Source organism: Rhincodon typus, chromosome 1 (assembly GCF_021869965.1).
Source record: "Rhincodon typus isolate 14 chromosome 1, sRhiTyp1.1, whole genome shotgun sequence".
Classification (NCBI taxonomy): Eukaryota; Metazoa; Chordata; class Chondrichthyes; order Orectolobiformes; family Rhincodontidae; genus Rhincodon; species Rhincodon typus.
Window position 1 is genome coordinate 119,910,498 of NC_063332.1, and position 26,675 is coordinate 119,937,172.

The 26,675-nt window shown below is 42.0% G+C and overlaps 1 protein-coding gene across 1 annotated transcript in view; it reads right to left on the minus strand.

Moving 5' to 3' along the window:
• Nucleotides 1-24,328: 24,328 nt before the first annotated feature.
• lrit3a (info leucine-rich repeat, immunoglobulin-like and transmembrane domains 3a) overlaps nt 24,329-26,675 on the minus strand; it is a 23,421-nt gene continuing 21,074 nt past the window's right edge. Inside the window, exon 3 of the mRNA XM_020529218.2 lies at nt 24,329-25,380. Within this exon, the coding sequence (XP_020384807.2) occupies nt 24,329-25,380 (1,052 nt within the window). The remainder of the gene's footprint in view (nt 25,381-26,675) is intronic.

A 26,675-nucleotide genomic window follows, 5' to 3' on the forward strand; every position in this document is an offset into this window, starting at 1 on the left:
TGTTCTGTGAAGTGAACACCAAAACTATGCTTCGTTTCCCCAATGTAGAGGAAACCACATTGTGACAGCGAATGCAGTAGACTAGATTCTGGGAAGTGCAGGTGAAGTGTTGCTTCACCTGGAAGGTATGTTTGGGCCCTTGGATACTGAGGAGGGAGGAAGTAAATGGGCAGGTGTTACACCTTCTGCAGCAGCAGAGAAAGGTGCCGTGGGGATGTGCGGGGATGTTGAGACTGAAGGAAGAGTGGACCAGGGTATCCCAGAGGGAATGGTCCCTGCGGAAGGTGAACCGAGGAGGAAAGAATGTGTCTGGTGGTGGCATCTTGTTGGAGATGGCAGAAATGGTGGCTGATGATCTTCTGGATGTGGATGCTGGTGGGATGGTAGGCAAGGACAAGGGGGGAGCCCTATCGCTGTTGCTGTAGGAAGAGAGGGGGTGAGGGCGGACGTTTGGGAGATGGGTCAGACCCAGCAGAGGGCCCTGTCAACAACGGTGCTGGGGACTCCTCAGTTGAGGAATAAGGTGGACATTTCAGAGGCTCCCTTGTCGAAGTTGGCCTCATCTGAACATATGTAATGGAGACAGAGGAACTGAGAGAATGGGATGGAGTCTTTACAGGAAGCAGGGTGTGAGGATGTATAGTCCAGGTAGCTGTGGGAGTCGGTGGGTTTGTAGTGGATATTAGTGGCTAGCCTATCCCCAGAAATGGAAACAGAGATGTCGAGGAAGGGAAGGAAGGAGTCAGAGATAGACCAGGTGAAAGTGTGGGCAGGGTGGAAACTGGAAGCAAAATCAATGAACTTTTCCAATTTCGGATGAGAGAGGGAAGCAGCACCAATGATATCATCGTTATATCGGAGAAAGAGTTGTGGGTGGGGGCTGGAATAGGACTGGAACTGGGAATGTTCCATGTACCCCACGAAGAGACAGGCATAACTGAGGGCAGTGCGGGTACCCATGGCCACCCCTCTGACCTGAAGAAAATGAGAAGAGTTCAAAGAGAAGTTGTTGACGGTGAGGACGAGCTCAGCCAAGCGGAGGAGGTTGGTGGTGGATGGGGATGGTTCAGGCCTTTGCTCTGGGAATAAGCAGAGAGCCCTAAGACAATCCTGGTGGCAAATGGACATGAAAAGGGATTGCACGTCCATGGTAAAGAGGAGGTAGCTGTACCCTGCAAACTGGAAGTTTTGAAACTGGCATAAAGCATCAGAGGAATCATGGATGTATGTGGGCAGGGACTGGACCGGGGAATAAATGCTGAGTCAAGGTAGGAAGAGATGAGTGCTTAGATCCAACCCTGACTTTGTTATTAAGCCTGCCAATAAGGGTGGTGTTATTGTAGTCTGGCATACTGACCCCTACATTGCAGAGGCTGAGCGCCAACTCTCAGATACCTCCTCCTATCTTCCCCTGGACCATGACCCCACCAAGGCACATCAGACCATTGTATCTACTACAGTAACTGACCCCATTTCATCTGGTGATCTCCCCCCACTGCGTCCAAGCTGATAGACCCCCAGCCCCGCACAGCTCGCTTCTACCTCCTTCCAAAACTTTACAAACAGGACTGTTCAGGCAGACCCATTGTTTCAGCCTGTTCCTGCCCCACAGAACTCATCTCTTCCTAATTTAACTCACATGGGACCCGCATGGGCCCCAGTTATGCCTGTCTCATCTTCGCACCCTGCTTCCTGTAAAGATTCCATCTCATTCTCTCAGTTCCTCCGTCTCCATCGTACATGTTCGGATGAGGACAGCTTCGACAAGGGAGCCTCCTAAATGTCTACCTCAATCGAGGACTCCCCAGCACCGTTGTCGATAGGGCCCTCAACCGGGTCCAACCCATTTCCCGCACTTCCGCCCTCACCCCCTCTCTTCCCTCCAGCAACAGGGATAGGGTTCCCCTTGTCCTTGCCTACCATCCCACCAGCATCCATATCCAAAAGATCATCATCAACCATTTCCGCCACCTCCAACGAGATGCCACCAGCAGTCGCATATTCCCCTCCCCTCCCTTGTCCGCCTTCTTCAGGGACGGTTCCCTCCGGGACACCCTGGTCCATTCTTCTTTCACTCCCAACTACCCCACGACACCTTACCCTGCAACTGCCGAAGGTGTAACACCTGCCCATTTACCTCCTCCCTCCTCAGTATCCAAGGGCCCAAACATACCTTCCAAGTGAAACAGCACTTTACCTGCACTTTCCATAATCTAGTCTCCTGAATTTGCTGCTCACAATGTGGTTTCCTCTACATTGGGGAAACAAAGCGTAGACTGGGTGATTGCTTCACAGAACATTTACGTTCAATCTGCGAAAAAGACCCTGAGCTACCTGTTGCCTGCCACTTTAACACACTACCCTGTTCCCTGGCCAACATCTCTGTCTCAGGCTTGCTGCAGCCTCACAGCAAGCTGAGCGCAAAATTAAAGAACATCACCTCATTTTATGCTTGGGGACCCTGCAGCCCTCCAGACTCAATATCGAGTTCAATAATTTTAGGGCCTGACCTCTCCCATATCCTAGCCCCCTACACTACACACCAGACCTTATTATCACATAGTCTGCCATTACACACTACCTATTTTATTCACTAACAGTCTCCATTAACAGGTATTCATCCTCCTAGCCAGATTGTTATTAATTCATTTGTCTGTCAACTGTTCTCTCTCAATAAAAACTGAAAGAACTGTGGATGCTGTAAATCAGGAACAAAAACAGAAGTTGCTGGAAAAGCTCAGTAGTTCTGGCAGCATCTGTGAAGTAAACATCAGAGTTAATGCTCATTTCTGAGGAAGGGTCAGTCAAACCAAAATGTTAACTCGGATTTTTCTTCACGGATGCTGCCAGAACTGCTGAGCTTTTCTAGCAACTTCTCTTTTTGTTTTCTTCTCTCTCTTTGGGCTCTATTCCCACCTATCATTTAATCCTTATCCTCTCATCCCACCCTATCTTCTGTATATAAACCAACATTTTCCTAACTACCATCAGTTTTGAGGAAGGGTCACTGGACCAGAAGCATTAACTCTGATTTTTCTTCACAATGCTGCCGGACCTGCAAGACTTAATGACAGCCTGTTCATAAAGATATATTAGGTTGATTGGCAGAAAGATTTTGGAGCAGGAATTGTCCTTCCACTAGCTGCTATATTAATCAAGGCATTAAATGTTTAAGTTATTAGGTCCATCTAAGCCACCACAGAGATTTCTACAGATGCAGTTTTCAAATGTATCACACGTATGTATCGAATAAGAAGGTATCAGCTTGACAGGGCACAGAAATTCACCCCAAATGCAGGATTTTCATCAGTACAGTGTATGTAGGTATCAAAATTCATCTTGTTGACTATACTAACTAGCATCCAACTTTGGCTCAATGGTAGCACTCTTAAATCCAAGAGTTCATGGATTTAACATCCTTTCCTGTGGCAACGAGCTTTAGGGAGGAAATTCTTGCCCTTGGTGGCCAGAAGTTGAAGGCACTACCTTCAATGATAGAGTGAAGCAAATCACCCCAGTATTGGCAGCTGTGCGTAAGAGACTAGAATTGGAGAACAGGGCATCTTAGAGGTTTGAAAGGCTAGAGCTGGTTATAGAGATAGGCAGAACAGGATCACTGAGGATGTGAACACTAAATGCATGACTATTAAATCGGATAAATGCTAGCTTGGACACCAGCAGCGAGAGCTCTCCTGTTCTTCTTTGAAACAGTGACAGAGGATGTTTTATGGGGTGCTGTTCACTGTCTGCACCTGGTAATTAAATTAAATGTATTTAATCATCAATAAAAAATCATCACGAATTAATAATTAATAGGCACATTCCACAGAATACACATTTCCTCAAAAAGGATCCTTTTAAATTTGCAGAGCAGAGACGTTATTTCAAAAAAAAATTTTAGAAAGCTCTTGAAATATTAAAATTTTGAATTAATTTATAATGTATTATCTAAACAATTGTTTTATGTTGAACATGAAGTCAAATTTAAGAACATCATGTCTCTTCGAACCTCGAATTACAACATGTTCAATTTTTAAAATGTTAACATTGCTTACTATTTAAAAGTAATAGATTATAAATATAAACATAAACAATATAAACATAGTTCAGGAAAATAACTTTAAGACAAATAAGATCTTAAATCATGACTTACCATTTATATTCTAAAATGTCTAATTAAAAAAATGTACTTACCAACACATGTGAGGTTATCATCAGCTCGGCGATAACCATCCAAACATCTCCACTCCACAGAATCAGAAAGATTTGTCAAAGCAACACTGAAGAGTGCTATCAAAAGTGGTAACAGTGGCATAATCTCCATAGTATCTGGATAACTGCAGTGATAATTCTGTGGTTTTCGAAGCATTTCTTCAGGGCAAGAGTGTATAGGACGACTCCAGAATAAAAACCTAAACAGTCTATCGCATTTTCTCACAATTCTTCTTTTCCATGTTATGAACTTCTATACTTTTACAAAGTGCAGCTCCCTCGGAATGCCTTTCAGGGTTTTGTTGCTTTTTGGAAGTAAAGTATGAAATGCCTGACACCCTTGTGATACATTTGACATGTTTAAAAAATCTGGATCATTTGATCACTACAAATTCCCCTGTAAGTATTAAGCCTACGGATTAAAGTAACTCAAAATACAATAATGCAGTGTTGGCTTCTGGGCTCTTTTCAGTGCTTTTTTTTTGTTAAATGAGATGTTCTGGTTTCACCAAAGTACTTGTTTGCATACATTTATAAAGGCTCCCCTCCTCCACTAACAGTCTGGAGCAGCACGGGAGTTCAATTCACCACACCCCTTTCTGTTTTTTTTAACCAGTTGAGTTAGACTTCATTCTAATGTAGATGTGGGCAAACTAATACCAAGCAGAAGTCAGCCAAAGAACAGAGACCCATAACTCATATTTTCTCTGTCTGTACAAGTCTGCAGCTTGCACATTGAATGTGAATATTCATACTTTTGGTTGTCTCACTCAGAACCTACTGTAAATATCAGCCTTTCTAAACAGTGGCAGAGTGCAATCATAGTTCACCATTGCTCCCTATGCACTATCAAAAAGTCATGGTTTGTAAGCTGATTGAAGTCAAATAATACTTTTACATTAGACGCTGTAGACAGTTCACATGATCCTGTTAAACAGGTTTTACGAGTAAGTATGATTCTTCATAGATTATTCTGAGATTTTTAAACAATTTTTATCGACTTTTTGTGATCAAATCAGCAATCTAATGGAAAGTTGAGATAAATTATGAGCTTTCACAAGTAACTCCTCATCCCTTCCCACATACAAAACCCATCCTCTGCCTTTCACCACTGTAAACCCACAACAAATATTCGTTACTGTTGATGTTGCTTCCAATCGAATAGCTATCATTTTCAGTTAACTCTTCAAGTATCGTAATTATTGATTAATGATTATTCATTAATTACTAAAGCAAAGCTGCGCTACTGATACTCCGCAGGATTGACACTCTGTGCACAGAGTGAGCAAATGGTATAATCACAGTTCTCAACCTGGAAAGTCTGACTATGTATATGAGGCATTATGTAGTTGAGTGCCAGATTTATAGGAATGTTATTAAGTCTGTGGCCCTGGATAATCCATAGACAAGCATCACAGTCAAGGTTAGTAATCTGATAATCAACTTATTTAAAGTAATTCTGAGGTATGTGTAAACATCATACTGCCAGTTTATAATATCTTTCAAAGTTTTGAATTCAATATTACATATGAACTGTACAGACCAGAAGGAGCTTTACTTTGGTCTGAGCTAAATTAGTTGATTTAAGCCTCAGTAGTTTGGAGGAGTACAATCTAACTTGTTGTCCCTAGGCAAGTAGTGTAAAGAAATCAGGCAAGGTTACTTTTGCTGATTACAGCTCAATTAATTTGCTGTGTTGCAGATATGGATGTCAAAAGAGGACAAGATAAGATGGAACTGTGAGACACCCAACAGTCAAACATCCTTCCAGTGCTCCATGTGAAGATTAACTACCGAAGCAGTTTCCAAATTGAAGATCCTTGGTGTTTTAAACTTTGACGTAAATATGTTGCATATTCGAAATTAAACCATGAGATTCAATTTAAGACAGAGACTGGCAATGAAAAAACAACATTCTACTAATGCACAGCAACAACAAGATCAAAGCACAGAATAACAGAAGAGTTACTTGGAACTTCACAGCATAGAAAACAGGCCTTCAACCTAATGGTCAATGCCCAACTACTCTAATTATGACTTCCCTTACTGCCCCTCATGCATTCCCTTTCTCCCTCATGTAGGGGAGGTGATGGCCTAGTAGTATTATCACTGCTTTGTTAATCCAAAGCCACATATAATGTTTCGAGGACCCTGGTTTGAATCCTGCCACGGCAGATGATGGAATGTGAATTAAATAACAATCTGGAATTAAGATTCTACTGATGACCATGAATCCATTGTCAGGAAGAATCTGATTGGTTCACTAATGCCCCATATGGAAGGAAACTGCCTTACCTGGAGTGGTCAAAATGTGACTCCAGAACAACAGCAATGTGGCTGACTTCCATTTGCCTTCTGGGTAATTAGGGATGGACTGTAAATGCTAGCACTAGCCAGTGATCTCCTCGTCCTGTGAGTGAATTTAAAAAAAAATGCACAAATTAAGCGTCATCTTAAATTTATCAATGCCATTTGCTTCAAATATTCCATGTGATGGCAAATTTCACATACTCACCGTAGAAAGAAATTTTGACTAACTTTGTTATTTGATCTGCTAATGCCTATTTTACACATATTCTCCTTGTTCTGAACTCACCCCATTAAAAACAATTTCTTCTCAGCCACATGATTGAGCATCTTCAAAATTTTAAAGACTTCGATTATGGCTCCTCTAAGTTTACTCCTTCCAGGAAATAAACCCCTCATCTGCATCCTCTCAATTTTAGTCATACCCTTGTAAATATTTTTTGCACCTCCTCTAGTGTTGTAGTACAGAGACCAGAATAAGACATAATATTCCAAGTGTGGTCCAATTGAATTTCAAAGATGTCTCGGTTCTAAGTTCTCCTGCAAAACTTCAGTTTTTAATTATGATCACCAACGCACATGGTAAACAAAGGTGGCCCCAGCATGAATTTCTGAGCGACACAATAGCATACTTTCTGCCTAATCAATAAACATTCTGTCTCCCACACTACGCTTACTGCTTTGCAGTAATCTTTCAAACTGTTCCTCTCTACGTGGTCCCTGACTCCATACATCCTGAGCTGTCCCATGAGCCACCCTGTGGCACCATGTCAAAGGCTTCGAAAAGTTTATAACTTCCAAATCCATGAGAACACATGAAAATAACAAATAGCAGCACGGGGTAAGCTATTACCTCCTAGTGCCAGCTCTGCCATTCACTAAGATCATGGCTGTTTTACTGCCTCAGTGCAACTTCTTGCACTACACCAATCTCCCTTGATTTCCTAACTATATAAAGATCTATTACTCACTATATTGAATATATTCTACAATTAAATGTAGACATTTCTCAGGGGTGAATCAATCCAAAGATGGTCTACCCTTTGAGTGAAGAAGTTCCTCTTCATCTCAGTCTTAAATCGCCAATGTCTTATTTTGAACTCCCCAAGTGGGTTAACAGGCTCACAGCATTTACTGTCAACCCTGTTGGGAATTTCAATGGAATCACCTCGCATTCTTCTAAATTCCAGATAATACAAGTCTGCTCTGCTCAATCACCCCTCACAGTACAATACTTCCATCCCAGGAAGCAGTCTACAAAAGTTAGTTGCAATCCCTCTAAGTTGAGTATATCTTTCCTTAGATAAGGAGTTCAAAACCAAATACGGCAGTTCACGTACAGTCTCACCAAGATTATATAAAATTGCAGTAAGGCTTCCCTCATTCCCCCCTATAACTACCCCCAGTTCCCTACGTATGCACACAGGCAGGTACAGGCAGACAAAATAACATAAAAACCAAAAGAACTGCGGATGCTGTAAGTCAGGAACAAAAACAGAAGTTGCTGGAAAAGTTCAGCAGGTCTGGCAGCAACTATGAAGAAAAAAATTAGAGTTAATGTTCTGGATCCGGTGACCCTTCCTCAGAACAAAATAACACAGTGTTGTGGGGGGGATGGAAAAAAATCTGTGAAGGCATTTCAATGGTCTTTGTCTACAGGGTTTGCTGAGATGATCCTTGAAATAACTCAATGAAGGCCGATATCCCATCACCAAGTCACCCTTTATTTACACAGGCATAGTACATGATATGGACTCAGCTTCCTCAGAGCCAGCTCTCAAAGTGAATAGAACCTCCAATACTCCTGTTTACATCTGTCACACAGAGATCCCTGACTGGACCAGAGTAACAGCCCCAATCAGGGAACTCATTTTCTATGAGATCCACCTGGCTGACCTCATTACAATCACCACAATCCTTTTATTAGCTAATATTCACTGTTCTTCAAACTCTCTTTTCCAGGCACTTTCACTTGCTTGCAGGCAAAGCAGAGAGACTGGTTTACGATTTATAGAGCCTCTGAATTATTCATTAAAAGCAACAAATTACACCAACTTGTGAGGGAAAATAATCCTGTTCTCTTCTGGCTTCAGGTATTTTCAACTGCAGGGAGTCACAGCAACCACACTCGGGAGGTCGAAAGGCTTCATGCATACCCACAAGCTGTTCACCTACGAAGAAGCCAATCAAATAGTTGTTGGCAGTCATTTGGCCTTTGTCATCGACAAGATTACACATAACTGCAGTGAGGCTTCCCTCATGCCCCCCTCATAACCAACCCCAGTCACAAATCAGTCAGCTACTTGTTGCTGCTAAATCTCACATGGCGTGCATGTCCTGATGCCAGCTCATGGCAACTGACCTCTTCCCAAACTGAGTGAACAAAGCAGTGATATAAACATCATTTACAATGAATGTCAAAAAATTGCTTTTAAAATGTGCATTAATTCCTTCCACATGTATGCTTTTTTTCTTAAAACAGACCTTTTCTTACATTCGTCCACAATTTAAAATGCAAAAAAAAAATGGCTTTTACACCTGATTCTAGGCCTCCTAATAAATAGCTGACGCTCAAACTGTGATACTTTGGCACCCTACTAGTTACAGCCTGCAAAGCTGAAAATGATCCATTTATTCTTACTACTTGTGTTCAGACCATTCAACAATCCTCAAACTCTGCTGACATGTTTATCAAGCCTATGAGGCCTAGTCTTGTGAAAACAACTTTTTGTGTGATGTCTTATCAAATATTTTTTTGAAAATCCACTGATTTCCCCTTATCTGTTGATTACAATTTCAACGAACTCTTACAGATTTGTCAATCATAGTTTCCTCCTTTCAGAAATTGATGTTGACTTTGCCCAATCTTATAATGAATTTCTAGTATCCTGTTAACACAATCCTAATAATACATCCTAGCATTTTCCATTCTGTAGATATTTGTTTCCACTCTTCTTTCTTAAGTACCAGGATTATACTTACTACTGTCTGAACTAAAAGGAATATTCTAGAAGGAATTCAGGTAGATCAAAACCAATGCATCCCTTTTAAAAGCTTAAGATAAAGGCCATTAGGTCCACAAGATTTGTTTTGTTTTTATTAGCCGCATTTCTTTCTCAAATACTAGTCCTTTGCTAAAATCAATTTCTTTAAATCTGTTATTTTCGGTAAACATTTTGTGGTCACTGCTTCCACAATGCATTGTTCATCTTCAAATAAGAAGATGAAAAGGGGGAAAGTTAACCCAGGCAACAGGTCCCACCAGTAGACCCAAGTGTCAGAGAGATTCACAAGCAAAAGGGAACCAGCTGGAATACCAGTCACACAGAAGTGGCTAATTCAGCAAAATGATGCACAGGGCCTGTCCAATTGCATACTGAAAGAGAGGCCCTTTTGTGGCTTCTGCCTGTCAGTTATGGTGCCTCCAGTACCTGCCACCAACTCTCTTTGTGCTGCCCTTCCACCTCTCAGACATCCAACAAGTTTGCATTCTGCTTTTACCTTGGACTGGCTGCTGCTAGATTTAAAAGAACAATGTATTCCCTTTAGCCTGTTCTATGTCTTTCAGACTGTAGGTCTGTGAACTCCGGTGTAAGAATTGTGTAAAGTGTACGACCTTCCAACTTGGTGAGATGTTTTTCCTTTATTCATTCATGGGATGAGGGCATCGCTGGCTAGGCAGCATTTATTGCTCATCCCAAATTGGCCAGAGAGCAGTTAAGAGTCAACCACATTGCTGTGGGTCTAGAGTGACATGTAGGCCAGACCAGGTAAGGATGGCAGTTTCCATCCCTAAAGGACATTAGTGAACCAGATGGGTTTTTATCCCCAGCAATTGATAATGGATTCACAGTCATCACTAGATTCTTAATTCCCAATATTTATTGAATTCAAATTCCACCATCTGCCATGGCAGGATTTGAACCAGGTCCCCAGAATGTTGTCTGGTCTCTGGATTAACAGTCCAGCGATAATATCACTATGCCATTGCCTCCCCACTGAAGCACTGCTTCAACAGTTTTCATTTGGCAGTGATCTGACAGCCTGGCTCATCACATATAATTTCAAAAATTTCATTTGATAGCAGCCAGTAACATGTAAATGTCTCTTAACTGACTGCTCAACAATCTTATTGGTAATCCGCTTTGACCCATTCATGGACTTTACTGTCTTGCTGCATTCCTGCCAGCCACTTAATTTCACCATTATTTTCTGCTGTTGGAATTTGGACTCTCCCACTCCTATGCAATTCAATTGCCTTTCCTGCTACAAATCCGTCTTCAGCAGGAATCATTAAATTCCACCGAAATAAACGCAAAAAACTGTGGATGCTGGAAATCTGAAACAAAAACACAGAGTTCTGGAGAAACACAGCAGGTCTGGCAGCATCAGTAGAGAGAACTGAGTTAACATTTCGAGTCTAAATTGTTAATTAAGTTAATTTTTTTTTACTTAAGCTCTGTTGATTGTCTTTAAATATCACACATTGCTATTCTATAATATCATATACTACAATTTTATCAATATTTTCTCCAGTTTACCTCTGTAGCTGAAAATTGATTCTCTCATTGTAACCTATTTCCAGTCAATTACTTTGATCTTTGTACTATCTAAGTCTTTCATCTGATATCTTTGCATTTATTATGTTATGATCACTATTCCCAAAGTTGATCTATCAAATGTACGTCTTTTATCCATTTTGCTTCATTTCCTATTACCAAATCTAACAGTGCTTCCTCCCTTGTTGGGCTCCTTATGTATTAGTCCCTATTGCTCTTCACTTTCTCTGCTTGATAGTTTATTTAAAGAGTAGTTGAAATGCACTGTATTTATAGTTTCATATTTTCTAGTCACTTCGTATTTTTACTTGGATATTTTTGCTTGAACTTTTGCTTTTTGTTCCCCTTCAATGTCATTACTTGGTGGTCTGTGATATATTCCTTATGATGATTGATCCCTTCCTGTCCTTCATCAGAATGAATAAGGTACTGTTTCTTTTTATTTTTGTCAGTTTAATCTTTTCTTTTCAGTGCCATTTTTTCTGATAAGCACAGCTATCCATCCATCTTCCTTCATTTACAATTCTTTTCAATTCTTTTGCTATATGAATGTGCCTGTCATTTTTTAAATGGATTACAGCCTATAATACTCCTAAGACCTATTATTTCATACTTTGTACATTCATCATGCATATTTACTTATCATGAGATGCTATGTTTTATATAATTACAGGAATGTTCACTATTATCCTATTATTTTGAATAATTTCTAAGTAAATACCTATTGTAAAAATAATTTTTTAGGAAATGATAGTAAATCTAAGATTGTATCTAATTTCTTGCAATTTCAAAGTATTACTGAATATTATATTATACTCCTATGCAGTCAATAAATGCTGCTTAGCCAACGACATCTTCATCCTGTGAATGAATAAAGAGTCTCTTCTTGCATTAAGAAGTAAGATATCCAACAATTTGAATGAGGAACATAAATAACATAGCATAATTTGAATCTAAAGCTAATAGAAAAATGACCAGTTAAACAACTATAAGTAGAATTATCTTGACTGTACGATCATAATGTTATATATCTTGTAAAGAATGTTAACCTATTTGTAAAAATGGCCACAGAATCATAAAAATGGTGCCAGGAAATCACACGATTGTCCGGGTTGATTCACAACAACTAAAACAAGGTAGATGTGCGTCTCATTATCAACTAGAAAGGTTGACACTTAGAATTCAAATAAACCTTGGACAACACAATGGGCGCTTCTAAAGGTATGAAGTTTCAAAACACCACAAGAGATACCACAATAATTAACTTTGATGTAGGCAGCGCTGATGTGGCAAAATTAACATAGCAGCCGCCTTTAAATTTTTGATCGGTACAAGGCTGCCTGTGTGACACCATCCAAGAAGAGTTCTGAGAAACATTATCAGAAAGAGATGGGTTCTCAATACAGCGCAGGAAGAAAGGCAACCCAACTGAAGAACTGTTGAACTGTATGGGCTGACAATGCCACCAACGTGCAGTGATGCAAAAGCAAAATAAAGTAGCTTTCATTCCCTCCCAGAACCTGTCCTATTTAGTTCACCATTACTAAGCAACTGCCAAATGGTTTGATTTCAAGTTTTTAACTTCTTCACTTCAAAAATCTGAATGGATTTTAGTAAGGCATTTGACAAGGTAAGGCATCTGCCACATGGCAGACTGATCAAAACAGTAAAAGCCCTTGGGATACAGGGTAATGTGTCAAATTGGATTCAACATTGGCTTATTAGCAGGAAGCAAAAGGGATGTTTGATGGCTGCCCATGCAAAAAGAAAGCTGTTTCAAGTTTTGTTCCACAAGGCTTGGTGTTGGGACCCCTGCTGTTTGCTTTATACATCGATGATTTGGACTTGAATGTGAGGGACATGTTGGGAAATTTGCAGGTGACACAAAAATTGGCTGTGTAGTGGACAGTGTTGAGAGTAGCTGTAAGCTGCAGAGCAGAGTGGTGCCTCAATGCTTAGACCCGGGTTCGGTTCCACATTCTCCCTGTGTCTGCGTGGGTTTCTGCCGGGTGCTCTGGTTTCCTCCAACAGTCCAAAGACATGCAAGTTAGGTGGATTGGCCATGTTAAATTATCCAGGGTGTTTAGGGATATGTTGGTTAGATGTGTTAGCCATGGGAAATGCAGGGTTACAGAGATAGGGTAGGGGTATGGGTCTGGGTGGGATGCTCTTCAGAGGGTTGGCATGGACTTGTTGGGCCAAATGACCAGTTTCCACACTGTGGGGATTCTACACTTCAAAAAAAAAGATATATATATAGATAAATAGGTTGGTGGAGTGGGAAGAAAAGTGGCAGATGGAGTTCAACTCTGATAAGCGTGTCAGGTAATATATTTAGGGAGGTCAAACAGTAAAAGGGAATACAAGAAATAGGAAAATCTTCAGATGCAAGTGAACAGGTTCTTAGCGGTACAGGTAGATAAGGTTGTAAAGAAGGCATGTGGAATATTCTTCTTCATTGAATCCCTACAGTGTGGAAACAGGCCATTCAGCCCAGCAAGCCCACATTACCCCTCTGAAGAGCATCCCACCCAGACCTGTCCCCCTACTCCTACATTCCCTTGTCTAACCCACCTAAACATCCCTGGGCACTATGGACACTTTAGCATGGCCACTCCACCTAGCCTGCACATCTTTGGATTGTGGGAGGAAATTGGAACACCCAGAGAAAACCCACGCAGACATGGGGAGAATGTGCAAACTCCACACAGACAGTCACCTGAGGCTGGAATTGAACCTGGGTCCCCAGCACTGTGAGGCAGCAGTGCTAACCACTGAGCCACCGTGTTGCCCTGGTTGACATAGAGATTACAAAAGTAGGGATATAATGATGAAATTGTATAGGACATGGTGAGCCCACAACTGTAGTATTGTGTGCAGTTCTGGTCACTACATTACAGGAAGGACATAATCCTCTGGAGAGAATGCAGTGAGGATTTACTAGATTGTTGCCAGGCTGGAGAATTGTAGTTACGAGGAAAGATTGGAGAGCTTGGAGTTGTTTTCCTTGGAATGGACAAGGCTGAGGGGTGACATGATTGAAATAGACAAAATTGTGAGCGATAGAGATAGAGTATAAGATGGAACCTGTTTCTCCTTAGCAGAGAGTTCAAAAGCCAGTGGTCATAGATTCATTGCAGTAGGATTAGAGGGGTCATTAGGGAAACCCTTCTTTATGCAGAAGGTGGTAGGTGTCTGGAATTCGCTGTCTGAGTTGGTAGTGGAGGCAGAGACCCTGAACTCTTTTGAAAAGTACCTGGATCTGCACCTTAGGTGCTGAAAGCTGCAAGGCTATGGGCCTGGTGCAGGAAGATAGGATTAAAAACGGCATCTGGGTGTCTTTGGAAAGGCATGGACATTAGGGCCAAATGGCCCCTTTCTGCGCTGTATCATGTCTATGGTTTTAGAAAGAGAATCTTCAATGAACAGACCAACGATGGTAACTGATTGACCTTATGTTTTACCTTTGTAAATATATCTTATCTGCACCTGCTTTTGATTCTCTGTTTTACCTAATAACTGTGGCACCTTTTTACTTGGTAACTTTCAACGATATTGTGTCATAAACCAACCTTTAACTTGTGCTAAATGAACTTTAAAAATTCACAGTTCACAGACAGCTCTATGAACATCCCTATGTGAATGGAGTACTGGTTGGAAAGTGTTGCTGAATATAATTCCGTTTAAAAACAATTGTAACTTTAAACTTGAACCAAGATTCAAAACAGGGAGACATCAAGCACATTCCTTGTAATATCATCCATCTCAAAATTCAGTCTTCCAATTGAAAATGACTATTGTTTATCTTAATTCACCTTCTCCTAGTTGGATTTGCTTTGTTCTGATACACACAAACTTAAGGAACTCGGTTTAAAAGTATGAGTGTGTCTGCATATCTGTGTGTCTGTGTGTATAAAACATTATTCCAGTGTGAGTCACTCATAGACAGCTGTCTTCCAACTTTTTCTATTCATATTTCCCTGTTACTCAGAAAGAAACTATGCAATTACATGATACAAGCAATTTATAAACATATATCAAGTGAGCAACATGACTGACTTCTGATGCTACTGATTAAACGACAAGTACAAAATGCTGCAGTAAACCATCTACACTCTCAACATTTTTACACATCATTGTTATAGAATCATAGATAGGTAACAGCACAGAATAAGTGCCATTCACTTGGTGTGTCCATGCTGGTTCTCTACAAGTCCAACTCAGCTAGTCACACAATAATAAAAATAAACCCATTTTCATGTTATTTCTTTGATAAATTTGTTTTTAACAAATATAAGTAATATTTGTCTTCAATCTGAAGAATTGTTCACTTCAATTTTAAAGGAGGTAATATGAATAACACATCATTCAAGTTTACAGATTTTAATGATTATATTAAGAGGTGGACATTGTTTGGTTTTCCAAAGAGGCAGTTGTCTGTTCTTAAAATCTGTATAATTATAAATAGAGTAAACAGGTTTGAAATCCATAATATATTAAAATATACAGTTGTTGGAATCATTACTGGTTGTGCTTGTTGAAGATCAATCATCTCAGCTCCAGCACATCTCTATAGGAGTTCCTCAGGGTAGTGTCCTAGGCCCAACCATCTTCAGTTGCTTCATCAATGACCTTGCCTCCTTCATAACGTCAGAAGTGGGGATCTTCACCAATGGTTGCACAATGTTCAGCACTATTCACGACACCTCAGATAGTGAAGCTGTCCATGTCTAAATGCAGCAAGACCTGGACAATATTCAGGCTTGGGCTGAAAAGTGGCAAGTAACATTCATGCCACTCAAATGTTCAAAGCCATGACATTCAATGGCATTGCTATCATGGAATCCCCCACTATCAACATCCTGGGAGTTACCATTGACCAGAAACTCAACTGGACTTGCCAAATAAATATTGTAGCTACAAGACCAAGTCAGAGGCTAAGCGAACTGCAGTGAGTAACTCGCCTCCTAGTCTCCCTAAAGCCTGTCCACCATCTACAAGGCAGAAGACAGGAGTGTGGTGGAGAACGCCCTACTTGCCTAGGTGCGAGCAGCTCCAACAATACTGAAGAAGCTTGATACCCTTGTTAGAGGTGATAAATTTTACACTTACAATAGGTGTGCACTATATTTATTACCTTTTAATTCACTCGTTTGGTGCGGGCATCTTTGGCAGTCATTTATTGCCTGTCCCTAGTTAATCTTGAGAAGATAGCTGCCCTCTTCAACCGCTTCAGTCCTTGTTTTGCAGGTTTTGAGGAGGGAATTCCAGCATTTTGACTCAGTGACACTGAAGGAATAACAATATATTTCCAAATCAGGATGGTGAGTGGTTAGAGAGGATCCTGAATTTACTGTGTTCCCGTCTGCTGCCCTCATCCTTTGAGGTGGAATTTGTCATGAGTTTGGAAGCTGCATTCTAAGGAGGTTTGTTGAATTTCTGCAGTGCATCATGTACATGTTATACAATGCGACCATTGAGCATCAATAGTAGAGGTACTGCAGACTGTCTGTTCCAGACTGGGATTAGCCTATGTTGCCATAAGTAGCGGCTTTTATTTTGGGGATCAACAATAAATGATGCTCCTTAGCAGTTGAGCTTCCTGAGTTATTACATTGGCAATGAAAGTAAAGAAACATTTTTGACAACCTTGTCTTTCAACAAACACTGTAAGACCATGAGGGGGACATGTTAAAAATGTCACTGTTTGGGAAATTGGAACTTTATGATGCGGATGCGGAGGTTTCACACCAATATGCTGAAAGAATTAGATACGTTTTCTCAGGCAAATAGGAAGAAGGGGATCACTGACAAGAAGTTATTCTCCTGACCGCTTGTGGGGCGCAGACTTTCAGCATCATAAAGAGTGTAATCTACCCAGCAGCCCCGGAGTCAAAACCTTTGATGAACTGATAGACAAGGGAATGAACCATTATGACTCAAACCATCTGTTATACTGCAGCATTACAGGTTTAACACAGCAAATAGACTTCCTGGAGAATCAGTTACTGAATTCTTGATTGAGGAAATTGGCAGAATACTGTGAGTATAGGTCAGCACTTCAGGTGATATTAAGGGATCGCTTAGTTTGTGGAATCAATAGTATTGAGACCCAAAGTATGCGACTGACTGAAGAAAGTCATAGAACTGATCCTTTCCCATGAAATGGGGGAGAAAGGGACTTGGGAGCTTCAAGGTCCATGGACAGGACAGTACACTACTGATCACAACCTTGGGTGACGTGCATACTGCAGCACCAAATCCCCAGTAGAAAATACTCACTGCTTCCATTTGTTGCCAAGGAAGGACGATTGGAGTCGAAGGTCGCAAAGTTACAGAAACTGGAAGTTTCTACACAATAGAGTGAGGAGCAAGAACATCAATGTCATATTTAGAGTTATAGAGTCATTGAGTCCTAATGCACGGAGACAGGCCCTTTGTCCCAAACGGCTCCATGCTGACCAAAATGTCAATCCATACTAACCTCATTTCTCTGCACTTGGCCCATATCCTTCTAAATCTTTCCTATCCATGTATTTGCCCAAATGCCTTTTAAATGTTGATATTGTACCCATTACAACCACTCCCACTGGCAGCTCCTTCCATAAGCATACCACCCTTTGTGTAAAAAAGGTATTCTTTCCCCTCTTACCTTAAACTGATGCCCTCTAGACCTCGATTCCCCAACCTTGGGAAAAAGACTGAGTGCATTCAGCCTCTCCATGCCTCTCATGATCTTATATACTTCTATAAGATCCCCCTCAGTCTCCTATGCTCTAAAGAAAAAAGTCTTAGCTTGTGCAAACTCTCCCTATAACTCTGTCACTTGAGTCCTGGCAACATCCTTGTACATTTCTTCTGCACTCTTTCCAGTTTAATAACACCCTTCCTATAGCAAGGTGACCAAAACTAAATACAATACTCCAAATGCGGCCTCATCAACGTCCTGTACAACTGCAACATAACTTCCCAACTTCTATACTTAATGCCCTGACTGATGAAGATCAGTGTGCCAAAAGCCTTCTTCACTGCCCTGTCTACCTGTGACTCCACTTTTGGAGAATCGTGCACCTAAACTCCAAGGTCCCTCTGATACAATACACTCCTTAAGGCCCTACCATTCACCCTGCTACCTTGATTTGACTTTCCAAAACACATCTCACACTTGTCTATATTAAACTCCATTTTCCATTTCTCAGACCACTTCCCCAGCTGCAATTTCTGATAACCTTCCTCACTGTCCACGATACCGCCTATTTTAATGTCATCTGCAAGCTTACTAATCATGCCTTGTACATCCTCATCCAAATCATTGATATAGGTTACAAACAGCAATGGGCCCAGCACTGAGCCCTGTGGCACACCACTAGTCACAGGCCTCCCGTCCAACAAGCATCCTTCCAATATTACCATCTGCTTCCTACCGTCAAGCCAATTGTGCATCCAATTTTCCAGCTCTCCCTGGATTCCATGCAATCTAACCTTCCAGAGCAGCTTTCCATGTGGAACCTTATTAAAGGCCTTACTGAAATCTATATAGATCATGTCTACTGCCCTACCCTCATCAACTTTCCTGGTCACTTCATCAAAGAACTCTAACAAATTTGTGACGCATGATCTCCCAAGCACGAAGCAATGCTGACTACTCCTAATCAAACCATGTCTTTCCAAATGCATGTGTTTCTTACCCCTCAGAATCTTCTCAAGTAATTTACCTACCACAGATGTTAAGCTTACTGGTCTGTAATTCACAGGTTTTTCTTTGTAACCTTTTTTGAATAAGGGCACAACATTCACTACCGTCCAGTCTTCTGGGGCTTCAACCATGGCTAACGAATATATCAGGTAGAGCCCCCGCAATTTCTTCGCTAGCCTTTTGCAGGGTTCTGGGATATATTTGGTCAGGACCAGCAGATTTATCCACCTTCATACATTCTAATACATCCTCCAACACCTCCTCTACTGTGATATAGAACATAGAACATAGAACATAGAACATTACAGCGCAGTACAGGCCCTTCGGCCCTCGATGTTGCGCCGACCTGTGAAACCAATCTGAAACCCATCTAACCTAAACTATTCCATTATCATCCATATGTTTATCCGATGACTATTTAAATGCCCTTAAAGTTGGCGAGTCTACTACTTTTGCAGGCAGGGCATTCCACACCCTTACTACTCTCTGAGGCATTCCACGCCCTTACTACTCTCTGAACTGTCCCAAGATATCACAACTAATGTCCCCAAGTTCCCAAGTCTTCATGTCAGGATTCACCCTAATTTTCTCACCCAAAGCTACCTCATGCCCCCTTTTCGCCCTCCTGATTTCCTTCTTCAGTAAACTTCTGTATCCCCTATATATCTCTAGGATTCCTTTGATCCCAGTTGCCTGTACCTGAGCCATGCCTCCTCTTTTTTTCTGGTCAAAGCCTCAATTCCTCTTGTCATCCAAGATTTTCTACTCCTGCGAACTTTGCCCTTCACCCTCACCGGACTCTAGCTATCACACTTTTAAAGGCCTCCCACTTGCTGGAGGTTCCTTTGCCTGCAAATAAGCTATTCCAATTAACCCTTGCAAGCTCCTGTCTAATTCCATTAAAATTTGCCTGGCCCCAGTTTAGAACTTGAACCTGTGGACCAGTTTTGTCCACCTCCATAGCTACTTTAAAATTAATTGAACTATGATCACTAGCCTCAAAGTGCTTCCCCAATGCCACCTCAGTCACATGTCCTGCCCTATTTCCCAAGAGTAGGTCCAGCTTTGCCCCTTCCTGAGTAGGACCCTCTATATACTGCTTGAGGAAACTTTCCTGAACACGTTTAACAAATTCTATCCCATCTAAGCCCTTAACACTATGGCAGTCCCAGTCTATGTTAGGAAAATTAAAATCCCCTGCAATGATAATCCTATTGCTCCTGCATGTCTCCCCAGTCTCCCCGCATATTTGTTCCTCTAATTCCAGTTGACTATTTGGCAGCTAATAGTACAACACCAGAAATGTCATCATCCCCTTCTTATTTCTTAGCTCCACCCACAAAACCTCACTGGATAATCCCTCAGTTAATTCATCTCTGACTACTGCTCAAATACTCCCCTTAATCAAAAATGCAATTCCTCTTCCCCTCTTTCCTCCACCCCTGCCCCACCTGAAGCAACTGTACCCTGGCACATTAAGCTGTCAGTCCTGTCCCTCCCTTAGCCAGGTTTCTGTAATGGCCAGTCCCATATACCTATCCATACCCTGAGTTCATTGGCCTTACCTTTCAGCCCTCTTTCATTGAGTTAGCTGCAATTTAATCCAACAGGCATTCCTCGCTCCCTGTCCTGTTCCAGCCTGACCTGTCTCTCCAACTTGCTGTTTCTGATTACTGAATCTCCTTCCAGCTTCGCACTTGCCTCCCTGCTGTTGAGGATCCCACCCCACTGCCAATCTAGTTTAAACCCTCCCTTGTAGCACTAGAAAATCTGCCCGCCAGGATATTGGTCCCCCTCCAATTCAGGTGCAACATGTCCCTCTTGAACAGGTCACCGCTGCCCCAGAAAAGATTCCAATGATCCAAGATTCTGAATCCCTGCCCCCTGCATCAATTATTTAGCCAAGTATTCATCTGCCATATCCTCCTGTTCTTACCCTCACTAGCACGTGGCACTGGAATTAATCTGGAGATTAACACCGTCGAGGTCCTGGTTTTTAACTTTTTTCCTAGCTCTCTATAATCACTCCGCAGGACCGCATCCTTATTTCTACCTGTGTCATTTGTGCCAACGTGCACAATGACTTTTGGCTACTCACCCATGCGCTTGAGAATGTTCTGCAGCAGCTCCAAGACATTCTAGACCCTGGCACCCAGGAAGGAACACACCATCCTGGATTCCTGTCTGCAGCCACAGAATCTCCTATCTGTCCCCCTAACTATTGAACCTCCTATCATTAAGGTCCTGTTTACCTTTACCCTTTCCCGCTGTGCCCCAGAGCCAGTCACAGTGCCACTGAACTGGCTACTGTTGCTTTCCCCTGAACGGTCATCGCCCCCAACAGTATCCAAAACGGAATACTTGCTTTCGAGGGGAATGGCTGCATTTGTGGTCATAGAGTTCACCCCAGACAAGGCTGATGAAACAGGCGAAATGTGTACTGCCCAGGCTAAAGGCTGAAGACCTCTCAAGGCAGGGCTTTACAAATAAATCAGCCTGAGGATGAGAAATTGATCAAACTAAATTACATCACTACTCACAAAGTCGCCCCAATTAGGATAAATCTCCATTTAAATAGTCACACCCTTGTCATGGGGGTAAACATTGTTACGAATGTATTTATTGTTGGGGAGCAAGCCTTTAGGAAACTCTGATGGGGCACCTTCAAAGAATCCCTATGTTGCGGAAAGAGGCCATTCAGCCCATCAAGCCTACACCGATCCTCAGAAGACCATTCCACCCACAGTCAGCTACATACCTCATCCCCATAACTCTGCATTTCCCATGGCTAATCCACCTAGCCTGCTTATCCCTAGACAGAGCAGGGCAATTTAGCATGGCCAATCCTTCTAACCTGCACATCTTTGGACTGTGGGCAGAAACCAGAGCACCCAGAAGAAACCCACGGAGATATGGTGAGAGTATGCCAACTCCACACAGACACCCCCACTCCTAGGGCTGCAATTGAATTTAAGCCCCTGGTGCTGTGAGGCAGCAAAGCTAACCACTGAGCCACCATGACACCTCATCTTGCCATTAAGCCAGTGAGATATTAAGGCTAGATTGGCCACATGCACTGGCAAGCCTTTATTTGCTGTTGGGACCACTGTCGTCCCAGTTTCACATGGGCAACAGACATTCCAACTACCCTTAATGGTAGTGCAAGGACCAGGTCCCAACCTTTTGGAAAGGGATGACTGCAGAAAATCCACCTACATTGGTAACAGACCTTTAAAATGGGCACTGGCGATCTATATGAAGTCATTGGGAAGTATCCCAATGTGTTCCGAGACAGCCTTAGTAGGATAACAGGCACCAAGGCGAAGATCAATACAGACCCAGAGGCCCGACCTAAACATTTCAATGCATGGCTGGTTCCCGATGGATCGGTCCACAGAACTGACTGCCCCAAGTTGGGACTAGCCTACGTACACCATGAGTAGTGGCTCAATCTTGGTGCTCAACAATGAATGATGGTTCTTTCCAGTCAAGCTTCTTGATTTATCACACATGGGAAGTGTTAAGTTGGTTTAGCCCCATGCTGCCTGAGGTTACCAGGAAGGACTTCCCTTCACAACCTCACCTAAGGCATGACGACCATCAGGTTAAACCACCACCAGTCCTCGCTCTCTCTCTCTCTCTCTCTAATGAGAAAGCAACCCTATGGGAGTATGATGACTTTAATAATTTTTCAAAGTGGTATCTACTTCAATATTATTAGTCAATGGTGTCTGGATTTGCACAAAGTGAGCTGTAGAATATGGTCATTCTTTCTCGACTGTACCTACTGCTTTCCTGAGCTGGATTGCACACATTGGTAGATTAGTAAATAATAGAGATTACTACCACTGGAATTTGACCTGCAGCTGGGAAGGCTGGTGCCTGTTATCTTTACTAAAAATTGGCTACACGTTAATTTCAGGGAATTTCACTCTCTCCATGTGCTATAGTGAATTTTATCCGATAATTCTCTGCTGCACACCTCATTATGAATACACCACACCTCTATGATGCCACTCCTGTGCTATCATGCGCTCACCAGCAGCAGAAGTACTTGCTACTGCCAGGTCATATCAGGATTTCTGCCGCCATATTAACGTCCAGCTGTGAACCAGGTCAATCATTGCCGGACAAGAACTGCCCTTCACAGTGGCATTGTGGGAAGAATTGCCTCAGACATGGCCAACAGGGGCAAGTGGATGCCCCAAATTGCTGACAGGGACCTGGAGATCCTGAAGGATGGCATGGTGAAAAGGATGACTGTCCCCTTTCCTCAGGACTAACAGAGGATTCCATGGCATCAGATACCGGGTCTGAAGTTGCCACACGAGTTAGTGCAATTTGCATAACCCCAGAGGACCACTGAGCAGTGCAGGAAGACGATTATCAACCTTCTACACTCTGTGACAGTAGGTGCCGTCATCTTCTCTCTGCTACCTCTTGCTTTAACTCTGCCACCTTATTCACCTCCCACCAGGTATATTGGTCTAACCATTCTCACTCTTGTATCACTCACTCTCACCCTTCCTACTCCCCCCACACTGTTCTGCGCTGCCTACCCACAAACACAGGACACCTCACCAGCTTTCCCCAACTTGCACCAGCACTAACAGCTATACCAGCCACTTTCATCTCTCTCAACTCTTCGCTTTGTCTCATTCCTGGTGGAAACATCCCACAGAAGGGCAGGCAGAGCTAAGACAGGCAGTGAGCTGCCCAATATCTGTCTCATTACCCCTTCTGAGGAGAGAATCCTTGCCCTAGTGAGAGATGACTGTGACCACTTATGTCCCAACAACCTGGTATGATTCATTGTCAAGTATTGCTCTCCTCTCTCATTATCACATGTGAATGTGGTCTCAACATGCCTGACCATCATAACATTTCAGATTTTCTGCTTCATAACACTGGTTATCATGGATTCTGAGATAAGTGCAAAAGAAACATAATTTTAAATTCAATCTGCCCCTCCCACACCCCACCCAAAGCCCCTGGTCCAATTCAAGTTCCCACATTCTTTTTTCAGTTTTAAAACAAAAACCACAATCTTTCAGGTCTGCAGCCCACAGGCTTGGGGTGCAAAGTAAATGTTGTTCATTGGGATGGCGAGGGGCCAGGACCCTGCCACAATTCCTCACCTTGCTCCAATGAATTCTCAGTTTGGAGAGCCCCAACTCGAACTTCCTGCCCTGCCACCGGGGCTACATTTATTCCATTTCCAGCTGAAATGGTAAGGGGTGAACCTTGCCAACTGGTTGCTTGGTGCAGGCAGGTGGGAGTGGGCAAAGGGCTGCTGAGGATCCTTCTGCCAGATATTCTTAACGCTCACAATGTAGATGAAGGTCACAACAGACACAAGTAATTTTATTATAAAGATGTAGCTTGTGAAGTGTTCAGTATGAAATAAGAATTGATATTTTGAATACGGTTTGAAAAACAATAGTATACAAATCTGTGTTCTTCACTGTGCGTGCACATGTTAACAGACAATCAAAAACACGCAGATATCATAGATGTCCTTCTGTAGCACATTACAGTCAATGCGCTGCACAAATCAGCAAAGATACTCAGACCTAGAACTGTCACTCTTGAAGGTGATCTGTGAATCTATGCTCGATCTTGAGCACAACAGTAGCCTTTGGGATTCAGTATCACGCCGAGTCCACAAATCATTCCCTCTCCTTACTGGCTGTGCTCTGAGTGACAGTGTTTCAAATTTCACATAAGAATCTTTGAGTAGCTCCTGCTCTGCTCTTTTTCTCTGCTTGTGATGAACTTTGACCAGCTCATAACACAGCATCAAAAGGAGTCCTGTTCCAATAATACACCCTAGGACAACACCAATAATCGTCAATAGGGTTTGATGGCTACTTGTGTTGGGTTCTCCTTCTGTTGAAAAAACTATACATTGTTCTTTCTTAGGTTGGATGCCTTTCGGACATATGCATGCTGTATATTTTGTATTTGGCGTCAATCCACCTATTGATATTTTATTTTTGCTAGGGTCCTCGTTGACCTTCTGAACATCTTTCTCACCATACTTTGAGTACAGCACATTTAAGGCAGTGCCACTTCTATAATTTGAAATTTTCCAGCTTACTGAAACTTTCTGGGCTGTCTCACTGATAACTCTCAGGTTTTTAATAATTGCATTTTCTTCTGGTGTTGCCGTTGTATTGAATGGTAGGCCTTTTTTCTTGTTCTCATTGACTTGTTGAGTCATTTTGTCTGATTTTTTCTCTACTTGCAACTTGGTGAGCTTCCTTTCATCTGCCACCGGCATGGCTTCATCAACGGGAAGAATCTTTTCCTTTGTTGACCATGTGGTGGAGACAGAGAAGAGCGCATCTGTTGTCAGACTTTCCATTTTTTGCTCCTTATTTGCTGGAGTTGAAATCTTTTGTTCTGTACTCGACTTCTTCAAAAGGCTCTGCCTCTGAGGAGAGGCTGTAGTAATGGTGCCTACAACAGTGAGAGTAATAGAGACTTCCGATGCTCCAGCTAGATTTTTCGCTTTACATCTATAGTCTCCAGCATCCCTATAGGAAATTCCTGTCAAACTTATTATTGACCATCGGATTCCATCTGCTGGTGATTCTTGGACAACTGAAACAAAAGACATTTGAGAGTAGTAGAAACTAGTAAGTAAGTAAGTAGTAGAAAGTAGTACTAAATAATAGGAACAATAAAATAAATACTCTTAACAGGCTTCTCAGTCAAAGGATTTTAATACTTTCAATTGAATGCAACTGATCCAAAACTGGATTCCCATTTATTCCCGATAGTGAGGTTTGCCTTAGGTTGGAATGTTAGTATTTTGCTGACTGGATTTTGATTATAATTCCAAATTGTAGCAGAATGAAACAATTTGCTGACAACCAGAAGACAAAAATATTGTTGCAGTTATGACAGAAAAGTCTAGCAAGAGGCAAAGAAGTAGTGTGGAACAGTTCAACCCTCATACTGCAAGGTTCAAATGTAATGTGGTATCAGTTTATGAATTATCTCTCTCCATAGACCCAATCTGACACACTTCACAATTTCATACATGTCCTGGAGCAGCATTTTACGGGAATTAATTGCTGCACTGTCCAACAGCAACACCTTTTCCCCAACAACTGGACCACGCCAAATCCAAAACAAAGAGGTAGGTAAGTAAAGTGAGCTTTAATTTAAAAAAAACTCACTCTCCCCTGAATGTCCTGCCTCCAGAACCAGCTGATCTGCCATTTGGGTCACAGGAAGAAAGCACTTGCAAAGTACTGTTGGTGTATCACAATGGAAACAATGCATTTCTACCTTACAAATCCAGCCGTACTGGTGAAAAGGGGTACATGTTGCCGGTCCTCTCCATCTTGCACTGATCAAGATAAATGCAAAAATACCACTTTTTAAATGGTCACAACACGTTATGCGTCAGGGGAATGGGCTGCTGATTGATTGTCAAGTTGATTCTGATTAATAAAGGCATTGGCATAGAGGAAAGAATAAAGAACTGTAAGCTCTGCAAGTTTCTGGGCAATTAAAAATTTACAAGATTTGAACATGTCCCTTTTGTTAGCAGAGAACAGATCTCTGTATACGGATGTATGTCACATACATTAAGTGCTAGTAGAATATTCTGTACTCTGCGGATAATGAAGATCTCAGCTGGGCACTGGGGCCTATTGCCCATACAAACCAGTTCCGATTTACTGAGACATTGCCATGGTGAAAGCAACAGGGCCTATAGGCTCCCCAGGTTCCCTTACTGGTTCACAGAATGTGCAAGGGTTGAACATGTTCCATTAGTTTGCAGGGAATGGGATCATGTGTATGAATGGATTTTGCATCTAGAAAGCATAAATGAACCACACTTTGAACTAACAAGGTGTAGAGCTGGATGAACACAGCAGGCCAAG